General features: G+C 31.1%; 1 protein-coding gene across 1 annotated transcript; it reads left to right on the top strand.

The window, feature by feature from the left end:
* Positions 1–218: 218 nt before the first annotated feature.
* On the top strand, positions 219–10,142 carry LOC126888733 (uncharacterized). The gene is made up of 4 exons (XM_050657133.1): positions 219–856; positions 923–1,141; positions 7,296–7,849; positions 7,906–10,142. Exons 1-4 carry the CDS (start codon positions 537–539, stop codon positions 8,244–8,246), a joined length of 1,434 nt encoding a protein of 477 aa, XP_050513090.1. The 5' UTR covers positions 219–536; the 3' UTR covers positions 8,247–10,142.
* Positions 10,143–11,629: the final 1,487 nt, after the last annotated feature.

Raw genomic sequence — 11,629 nt, 5'->3', positions numbered from 1 at the left:
CCACTACCAAATCAATATCAGATGAGACAGAAAATTTACCTGTTTAAGAACCGAATCAAGTCTCTGATGATAATCATGAACCAATATTAGAAAATTCAGATTTTCAATCTAGCCGTAAATAAGCTAGAACTAAAAATAAACTAAGATATTTCCAACATTTTGTTCAAAAATAGAAATAGGGCCGCATTAAATTATTTGGGTTATGTTGTCTTGTCATTTGTCATAATAATTAAAAAAGAAGAATAAAGTAATTCTCCTTATTTCAGTTGCCGTCCCGTACCCCCACTTAGTTTCATGTTATGTTTCTCGATACATTGTGCTAGAAAGAGATACCGCAAACCAGTCGAAGAGATCTTGTCGTCAGTGGTGGCGGAGTGAGGGCTCACTCTATGTTAATATATACCTCTATGGAACTACTTCATGGGCAATCAAATCATAACCTCACAAATATAGCTTTTGTTTTTATACGTATTTTCTGCGGTTTGTGATTTTTCAACTGTTTTTCTTGGATTTTTTTGCGTTTTTGAGCTCATTTCATGATGAAACTTAAAATCGCCGAATATATGGCCTATTTGCAATGTTCTGCGCACTCTAAATGTGTAGTTGAAGGTGAGAATGTTTTAGATGCGGGGCATTTAATATTAGCTGGGAAAACTGTCCAGCATTTGAACAAAATATTTATTTATGGTCTATGTATCCAATCCAGTGCTATTAACCAAAATCCCCATGAGATCAAGGGTGAATTAATGACCATTAAGGGCAATGTTTTAAAGATAAATGCAATGCATTGTTCCTGTAAAGCTGGCAATAGTGGACGATGCAAACACATTTCAGCATTTTTAGTTAAATGTGTAAGGTAGGTCAAATGTGTAAATCAAATATGTAAAGTAAAAGTGTTTTAATTTGCTTTCCATGATTTTAGAGAAGATATTGAAAGTCTGGAGGAAATTTCCCAAACAGATATTAAATGTGTTTGGTCAAATGAAAAGAAAAACACAAAAGCTAAATACAAACCTGTTTCAGTTGAGGAAATGCCATGTTATGAACAGAAGTGCACAAGAGAGAGAACATCTGTGGATAATGCAGATGTATTAAACATTTATCGTAAGCAGCTTCCAAATTGTTCATTTGCACAACATAGGTAAGTCTCTTACATAGTTTATGAGGAAAATTTATTGTTTCAGTTTGTATAAGCTAACAGTAAAATATACAAATGATTACAATATCGACGGGTTCGTGCGAAAACCCGATAACTAAAAATAACATTGTTTCGAGATAATCGTGATTAAAGATTTTAGGAAGTTTGAAGAAGATTTCAAATCGTCATTAAACTTTCTATGACGATTTGAAATCTTCTTCAACCTTCCTAAAATCTTTAATCGCGATTATATCGAAACAATGTTATTTTTAGTTATTGGGTTTTTTGCACGAACCCCTCGATATATGAACTAAAACACAAGACTGTAAATCTGTAAAGAAGTTTTAAAATTATAACAATGACATTTTAAGAGTTAGTAATAAAGTTTGTAAATACAAATTACAAACTGTATTACTCATCCTTAAAATGTATAAACTCACCATTATCACAATTTTAAAACTTTTACTTCCACTTCTCAAAAACAAAAAATGTGGCACTGACAACGTTATTCAGTAGACCCATTTAAATATATTTACCATATAGTCATTAATCATTGTTTTTATCAAATTTTGGTACTTTTTTTTTTTTTTTTTTTTTTTTTTTTTTTTTTTTTATTTAATGGCATAGACATTAGTCATTCAGCCAGTTGCAATAAACAATATACAATCCTATCCCTAATACAAAATTAAACAGAAACAATATAGTAATACAATAAATAATACAATACAACAATAATACAATAAAAACAATAATGGAACTCTGATAAAGTGATAAAACATTTATGACAAAAAAAAGATGCAAATCTGAACTTAAATCATAAAAAATATCATGCCAGCGTACAAATCTTATAGGACCGTGCGTGTATCTGACAAGAAAGCTATAATAATATTGTATATTTGTTGTGAGCCTGTAGCCAGCAAAGACTGTATATTGAATGGTGCATGCATATCAAGTTTAATTAAATTTTTATAGAGAGAGTTTGAATGCTGTTGAAACTTAGTACATTCAAAAAAGATATGATCAAGATCACCCTGCTTTCCGCAATGTTTGCAATTATTTTCTTCAATCACATTTATTTTATATAAATGACTTGGATAGCACGCATGCCCAAAACGTAATCGATTTATAGTTGTTATATATTTACGTGGAGCTTTAAAACTCTTAAACCAGGTACTTTGTGGAATCACTGGTTGTAAAGTGGTGTATCTTGTGGGGTTTGTTAAGCAATAAAGATTCCATTGATCTTTCCATATCGATAGTTGGTTTCTTTTAAAAATAGTAATAACATCTGATACACATAAAGAATATGACAATAAAGTGCCTGATGTTATACTGGATTTAGCTAAGTAGTCTACATACTCATTATCTTTGAGTCCAATATGTGCCTTAACCCAAATAAATTTTATATTGAAGCCAGAGTCTTCTAACTGCTTTAACATATCCTTTATTAAAAATATGTAAGGATTACTAAATGTTTTGGGCAAAAAAGTATTTTTGATATTCTGTAAAACTGATAGGCAGTCTGAAAGAATTAACGTTTTTTTAGTATAAGAGTTTTTAATATATTTCAACGCTTCGAGTATGGCCAATGATTCCGCAGAGAAAATTGAAAACTCATTGGGAAGTTTGTACTTGAATTCGAAACCTCTTGAGGGTAAAAAATAAGCACAGCCAGATCCTTCTCTTGATTTAGATGCATCTGTGTATATAACTGTTGCATCACTGTAGCAGTTCAAAATAGATTTCAGGATATTGTTGCTGATTATGTTGTTTTCGTTGTATGTGGGTATTATTACATCAGTTTTATGGAAGAGAGCAAAGTAGTCTAAGTTTTTGTCTACTGTGTTTAATTCATTTGAAAAAATAGGATTGTTCTGTAATGCAGTACATAAAGGCGGAGATGGTTTTTTAATCCAATACTTGTGAGTAAGATCTGATTCGTTAAGATGACATATACTGGAAAATAATTCGAAATTTGTAGTGTGTGCTTTAAGTACCCATTTTTCGCTTAGTAAATTTCTTCTAATCTCTAAAGGAGGCTTAGAAGCTTCAACATGTATTGGTTGTATAGGAGTAGATCTCATAGCACCTAAACAGATTCTCAAGGCAGAATTTTGGAAAATGTCAATTTTTCTTAAAAGGTTTTTGGAAGCAGAACCGTAGAGAGTAGCACCATAATCTATAATGGATCGTATATAAGCTCTATAAAACAATAAAGATGTTTCAACATCGCAGCCCCACCACACTCTAGTTGTCATTCTAAGGAAATTAATACCTTTGCTACATCTATCCAGCATATATTGTATGTGTGGTTTCCAAGTTAGTTTTTTGTCCAGAATGAGTCCCAGATATTTGACATTATTTTTAAATGTAAAAGATTGATCACTAAGTAATACATCTTGGTTTATAGGAAGATTGTGTCTTGTAAAGACAGATACTGCTGATTTGTTAATTGATAAATTTAAGCCGTTCTCTAAGAACCATGGAAAGAGGGAACTACAAACTGTTCTTAGGTTTTGCATACCGTTTTCATATTTCTTGCTTTCCATATAGACACAAAAGTCGTCTGCATATTGTATGATTTTGAATGGGATGTTGTTTATTTGCATCTTATGTATATCAGAGGTGTACAGATTAAATAAAATTGGTGATAATACTGAGCCTTGTGGTATACCGTAATAATTATGTCGAGGTCCTATTTGTTTGTTATTATGATCTCTGATGTAAATTACCCTATCTGTATAGAAACCGATTATTGTGTTAACGAAAGCAATTGGCATATGAAAAAAATTTACCATTTTATGTTTTAAGGTTGATAAACAAACTGAGTCATAAGCTCCTTCAATATCTAAGAATAGTGCTGCTAAGTAGTTATTTTTAGTTAAGTTATTCTGTACATCTACAACAAGTGTTGTTAAAGCGTCTAGAGTTCCAAAACCTCTTTTGTAACCAAACTGGTTTACTGGAAGTATATTCTCTTTTTGTAACCACCAATCTAATCTAAATTTTATAAGCCTTTCTAAAGTTTTAAAAATACAAGACAGTAAGGATATTGGTCTATATGAACTTACGATGTTTGGGTCTTTTCCGGGTTTAAGGATAGGAACAACTAAGATGTCTTTGAAAGAATCAATAACTATATTTTTTTGGATGATATCATTGAAGACATTTAAAAGAAGTTTTTTAGCAACATCTGGTAGGTTGATTAACATGGGGTATTTTATATGATCGATACCAGGAGAAGTATTTATGCGGTTTTTAAGGGCAAAATCTAATTCAGTTTCAGTAAATGGTTTTAACAGGAAGTGATTATTTGAATGATGACTTTGTGTAGATCGTGTAGGTGAATTTTGAGCAAAAGGAGGACATACTTTATTAAAAAAGTCGTCTAATAGATTATCATTGAAGGGTTTTATACTAATAGATGCTTTTCGATTCATTTTGTTGGCCTGTGACCATATCTCCTTAGAGGAGGTATTTTTGCTTAAATTAGAACACCATTTAATCCAACTAGCTTTGGCTTTTTGTTTCAACTGCTTTTTAGTATGAGCAGTAACTTTCTGACAATTTAGATAATTATCAAGGCTTGGTGAACGTTTATACAATGCTAATGCTTCTTTTCTGTCATTGATTATCAGATCGCATTCTGGGTCCCACCATGGTGGAGGCGATCGATTTTTAGATTTAAAAATTTTGTATTGAGGAATAGACCTAATTGCAGCATCATTAATGCAATCTATTAGAAAACTATAATTTTGATAAGTATTGAAAGAGTTATTGTAGTTGGAAAACATGTTTTCAATTAAGGATGTATACAGGGACCAATTGGCTTTCTTGATATTCCATTTGCTTTTTGGATAAATTATTTCTTGTGAGGTGTTGGTTATTGAAAAATTCATAGTTATAGCAAAATGATTCGAGCCTAAGGTGTCAGATAAAACTGACCAAGTAAATTTACTGGCTATATTAGCTGTGCAGAGTGAAATGTCAATCATAGATTTCTGAGTACCATATCTAGGAAGATATGTAGGTTCTCCATTATTCAAAATTACAAGATCTAGGTCTTCGATACTGCTAACAATTTGGTTACCAACTGGATCATTACGCAGTGAGCCCCATAGTGAGTGATGAGCATTCATATCTCCGCCAATTAAAAAAGGTGATTTGATTTGTAAGAAGATATTTATCCAATCGTTTTTGGATGTACTAATATTTGGAGGTCTATATATAGATAAAAAACTTAGTTCTATTGTGTTACATTTAACGATAGCACCGCAAACTAAAATTCCCTCATTAAAATTGTTTCTAATATTTATTTCACGAAATGGTATAGTTGTTTTAATTAAAATTGCAACACCTGCATACCCGTCATATCTATCTTGGCGAATTACATTATAACCTTTAAATGTATAATTTTGATTTGGTTTGAACCAGGTTTCACTTAATAATACAATATCAATATTTTCAGTTATTAAAAAATGAATTAAACTATTTTTATTCGAAACAACGGATCTACCGTTCCATTGCAAAATTTTTAATGATTTAAGTTCTGGGAACATGTTATTTATGAGTGATATCCTCTAAAATCGTTTTTATACCATGGTAAATACTATCTTGACTCATAGTTTTTATATCATCTACAGTTTGAATATTTGTAATCAAATTAAAAATATAATTGGAAATGAGTGTTTCCAATACTCTGTGATCTGATTTGTTTTGACAAATTGGGGGTTTTAAATTAGCAGGAAGGGGTTTGGAGGGCCCAAAATTAAAAGGGAACATGGGTGAATTGTTTTGTGATTGGTTTGGTGTATTTTTCGTTTTTTAGCTATATTATAGTGGCTTGAGGAGGGTTGGGATTGGGATGTATTATTTGAAATGTTTTGATTTTTATGTGTGGTAGTAGAAGGGGATGATTTTTTTGAAGAAGTTGGGAGGGGAGGAAAACTGTCTTCGATATTGTCTAGTGTGGAATATCTATTCTGAATAAACAATCCCGAGAAGGACGATTCACAGTAATTTTTTGCCTCGATAAAGGAAATTTTTTGCTCAATCATCACGTTCTTTATCTTCTTTTGATGTTCGTATTTTGGACACTTCTTGGATATGGAAACATGATCTTTACTATCACAATGTATGCATTGAACATCATTATCTTGACATGTATGATCTTCATTTTTGATTTTTCCACATTTTATGCAATGTGCTTGTGGACTGCGACACTGCTTGGAAATATGTCCAAATCTTAAGCAATTGTAACACTGTGTTACTTTGCCAATGTAGGTTTCAACAGGAAAAAATACACTATTTATTGAAATGTAGCTAGGAAGAATATTCCCTTCGAAGGTGACTATCATTGTCCTTTTGGGTACACAGTTAGTTTTTCCATCGGTGTCAACTTTTCTGTAAGTTCTTTTAAAGGCTATTATGGGGAAGGGAGATTTACTATTATCTAACAAATACTTTTCATCGTATTGAGTATCAATATCTCTTATTAGGCCTCTAATTTCTAGTAAATGGTTAGGGACATATGCTACTAAGTTTTGGTCTTTTAATTTTATATTTTTAACCAAATTATTTGCATCTACGATTGACCTTAACAAAACTTTAATTCTGTTTTTTCCAATGGCTTTTATTTCAATAATATTAGGAATGTTCAATTTTTTATGCAAGATGTCCGCAACAGTAAGTGGATGTAAACGGCCAATATCCTGATTGTTTGATTTTTCTATATATACATAAACGTTATTAAAATTGTACTTATCTGATGCAACGTTGAACAATTTTTTCTCTACAACTTTTTGCGGAGGTGGGATTTGTTGTGTCGGCACTTTAATAAAATCTCTGGTTTTAGTTGTAATTTTCGCAGTAGAATCATCCAAATTTTCGATTAAACTTGATTCAATAATATCCATTTCACTATTCTCACTAGCACCTGAAAAGTTTTCACCTAATGGTGTCCCTGGGGAAAAAGCTTCCCCCATTGGGGGTCGCTTATAGCACTGTTTATCGCACTCAATTAATATCAGTTTTTAAATCACACCAAGTGTCCTTTTTTCTACTAATTAACTCGCTAAATAGTTAATTTTAATAAATTTTGGTACTTATAATGCTGCATATTTACAATTTTGCTATAATTATTAATATTTGGTTACAGGCAAGGGAGAAGAGATTACTCTACTACTGAAACCTATGCTGTGGAGGAGAATCCGATTGTACATAGTATAAACAGTGAATCTTCAGAAATTCTAAATAATGCCTGCCAATCCCCTGCAATGATGGAACTATTTTCTGCCAAAGTTGGGTCCCAGAAGAAATGCTGTGACACATTTTTATCCACATTTATAAACCAAAATGTTAGTGAAATATCAATAAATATGTCTCAAAGATCTGAACAGTGGAACGACTTCAGAAAATATAGAATTACTGGTAGTCATGTTTATGAAATATTCACATACTCCAAAAACGATTGGGATACCAAAGCGATAAAATATTTTTTTCCCAAGAAATTTAGTAATAAATTTGTACGGTATGGAATAGAAACTGAAGGTTGTGCCAGAGAGGCTTTTATTGAGCTTACTGGGGCCAACATTATTGACTGTGGCATGGTTGTCTCTCATTCAAATGAATGGTTGGGTTATTCACCTGACGGAATAATTTTTGAAAATGGAAAACCTGCTGTTCTGTTAGAAATCAAATGCTTATATGAAGGTTAGTTACTTATTTACTATTAATATTAATTATTTACTAACCCAAGTTCTTTTTAGGAAAAACTGCAAGCATTTTAGATGTCCTTAAAAATATAAAATATATTTATAAGGAAGGCACCGAATATAAGTTAAAGACAAAACACAAATATTATGGTCAAATTCAGTGTGGCATGGCTTTACTCAACTTAAATAAAACAGCCTTTGTCATATTTTGCAGCTACGACAGATCATTATGTGTTATTAATGTTGAATTTGATTATAAGTATACTGTGAACATGCTCAGGGTTGTAAAAGAGAAATATTTTAATAAAATGATTCATGTACTGTGTGAGAAGCAAAAAAATACAGAAGAAGAATCTGTCAAAAACTCAGAGAAAGAAAATATTGTCAACAATTAAGTTACTCAGTTCACTAGTCAATAAAAATACCCCTCTCTCTCTCTCCTATGGCGCTACAGCCCAAGTTGGGCCGGCCGTGGCCTCCCCCCACATCTGCCTCAAAGTCCTGACTGCTCTCATCCAGTTTGTTGTCCACACTCAATATCTCTTTAGCATCGTTTCTCACTTCGTCTATTTACCTCTTCCTACTGTCCATTGTCCCACCATGGCTCCGCTAAGCTTTCTACTTACAGTAGGAAAAATGAAAGAATACCCATGAACGAACATATAAAACACGCTGTATTTTCCTGTCACTGTGTCACACAAAAGATTGGCCAGTGCAAGTATATGTAATAATTATTATTACATGTACTTTGTGACACAGTGACAGGAAAATACAGCGTGTTTTATATGTTCGTTCATGGGTATTTTTTCATTTTTCTGACTGTACCTGGTCTTATAAAGTGACATGCCAAGAAAAGTCTTTGTATTTTTACATATGTAATTTGTTATAGAGGATTCTTTATAATGTTAGTACAACTCATGGTTGAACCTTATTCTCCATATACCATTGTCACAAATAGGTCCCTATATTGTCCTTAATATCTTTCTCTTAAAAGAATTAACGTTTTTTCTATCATGATCCATGTTTCCATACCATATGTTGCTATTGGCTGTATGATGGCTTTGAATAAAAATACCATAGTTAGTAAAATATTTATTTTTAATATAGTTATACAAAAATAATAATTCTTTATAATTATTGACTATTTTAGATAGCCTTAATATCTTTCACTTAAAAGAATTAATGTATTTTCTTTCATGATCCATGTTTCCATACCATATGTTGCTATTGACTGTATGATGGCTTTGAATACAAATACCATAGTTAGTAAAATATTTATTATACAAAAATAATAATTCTTTATAATTATTGACTATTTTAGATAGCCTTAATATCTTTCACTTAAAAGAATTAACATATTTTCTTTTATGGTCCATGTTTCCATACCATGTGTTGCTATTGACTGTATGATGGCTTTGAATAAAAATACCATAGTTAGTAAAATATTTATTTTTAATACAGTTATACAAAAATAATAATTCTTTATAATTATTGACTATTTTAGATAGCCATTATTACCCCTCTTCATAAGGGTGGTGAAAAATCCCTTATATACAAGTAACTGAAGTATTTTTATCTATATTTGGGTGTCATATGCAGCAACATAAACTATTAGTTCATAAGGTTGTATTATGCAACTTTCAATAATTTAAATTTAGCAATAGATTGGTTTTGGTTTATTACATTATCTTTTATTTTGTATATAATATTGACGATTTATGTAATTTCAGTAAATTGTATTTGCTATTGTTTTTTCTCTAACTCTTTGTAAGCTTTGTCCATAAAATTATAAAATTTTCAGTGTCAAAGGATATAGTTGTTCCATTTTATCTTTGCCCAAACGTCATGATTCATTTTCAAACAATTTAAATCAAAACATTAAGGCCCGGTCTTTTCACCTCCAAATAAAAGTTATTCGGAGGTTTATTTGACAGATTTACATGTAATCTGCCGGATAAACTTCCTAATAAATAGTTGTTCGGAGGTGGAAAGACCGGGGGTAAGTGAAACATATTATGTTTATGTGAAATATCATAGATACATACTGTCAATGTAATAATTAGAAAATGGCTATTATCGTTGGACGTATTTTATAAAATTATATTGTACATTTTTATATTTAACTAATTTAATCCATTTAACACAACTAATGTGCTAGTGTCACTATCACTGAAAATGATAAACGTCAAAAGTCATAGAAAAAAAAAAGAGTGTGTACTTTGTATGCACCTAAGAAATTATACTTCTATTATTATCATTTCAATGGAATAAATATATTTTAAACAGTTTAATTGTATTTTATTTTAATATCAAACTAATATTAATACCAAAAATTACTGGAGTTTTCTTGGACATCAAGAAGGCTTTTGACTCTGTTTGGCATAGAGGATTATTATATAAGCTTCACAAAATGAAATGCTTCCCTTCTCTAATATGGATTATTGATGAATTTCTTAGAAGATGCAGGTGTATAGTTAAGATCAATGAAACATATTCCCATTCATTTTCAGTGCAACAAGGAGTTCCACAAGGTTCACCACTCTCCCCTCTATTGTATAATCTCTATTGCAGTGACATATGCGACAATAGACTAACCAACACTAATTTGCTACAATTTGCTGATGACACTGCAGTGATATCATATAGAAAAAAATTAATAAAGACAATGGACTTATTGCAGAGGCAGGTGGATGACACAATATCTTGGATGAATAAATGGAGATTAACAATAAATCCTTCTAAAACAAAACTAATAATATTTAACCATAGAATCCAAGATCACTCACCAACTATAAACATATGCGACAATATTATTAAACCCTCCCAAACTGTTAAGTATTTGGGAATAGAAATAGAGCAAAACACTTCAGAAGTTTAACATACAAGAATGCGAGGGAATTACGATTGAAACAGCAGCCAATATTTATAAAATGATTTGCAGGCCCATGCTGGAGTATGGTTCTACAATTTTCCATAATTCTAAAAGTCCTGCCAAAAATAATATAAAAGTGGCTGAAACAACTAGCCTTCGACAAATTACTAGAATGCGTCATCCTGATAATCCACTTCATAATCCATCCAACAGAATGCTGTACGAGAAAACTGGAATTGAACCTATTAATGAGAGACTCGATAAGCTGTTTAAATATCTCTTTATTAATGACAATAACAAAAATTTGATTGAGCCCCACATTGTGAAGATACCAGAGGACAGTGCCCGTAGATATCCAGGAAGAACTCTTTGAAGAAATCTGCTACACATCAAGACAATAAACAACTCTATTCAAATCATCATCTGTATTGTAACTAATTGTCAGTGATATTGTGATTACTGCCACATACAAATTTTTTTTTTTTTAATTATTGTATTGTATTAATATTATAATAATGTATATTAATTGTGTAAATTGGCTGAAAGACTTCAGTCGATGGCCTTTTGGTACATTGTATCAATAAAGTATGTCTCTCTACCAAAAATAAAAAATAACGTTAATATGTCATTTTTTATGAACTGTAGTCTCTCCACAATTACTTTTCCCTTGATGAATCGTAGAAAATCTAAAAACATCAGGTTTTCTACACAAATTTTCTTTTTATCATATTTTAATACTAATTATCGTATTCCCAACAAAGACACAAAAATTATAATAAATATATTTACTAAAAACACCAATATATTTTTTCACACTTTGCATCGATACATACATAACTTAAAAGACTTCGCAACTAACAAAAGATTTAGCAACTAACTTCATACTGTCAGTATATGCGTACTTCA

Source organism: Diabrotica virgifera, chromosome 7 (genome assembly GCF_917563875.1).
Source record: "Diabrotica virgifera virgifera chromosome 7, PGI_DIABVI_V3a".
NCBI lineage: Eukaryota > Metazoa > Arthropoda > Insecta > Coleoptera > Chrysomelidae > Diabrotica > Diabrotica virgifera.
Note: the sequence above shows the minus strand (reverse complement) of the source record. Positions and strands in the feature narration are given on the sequence as shown.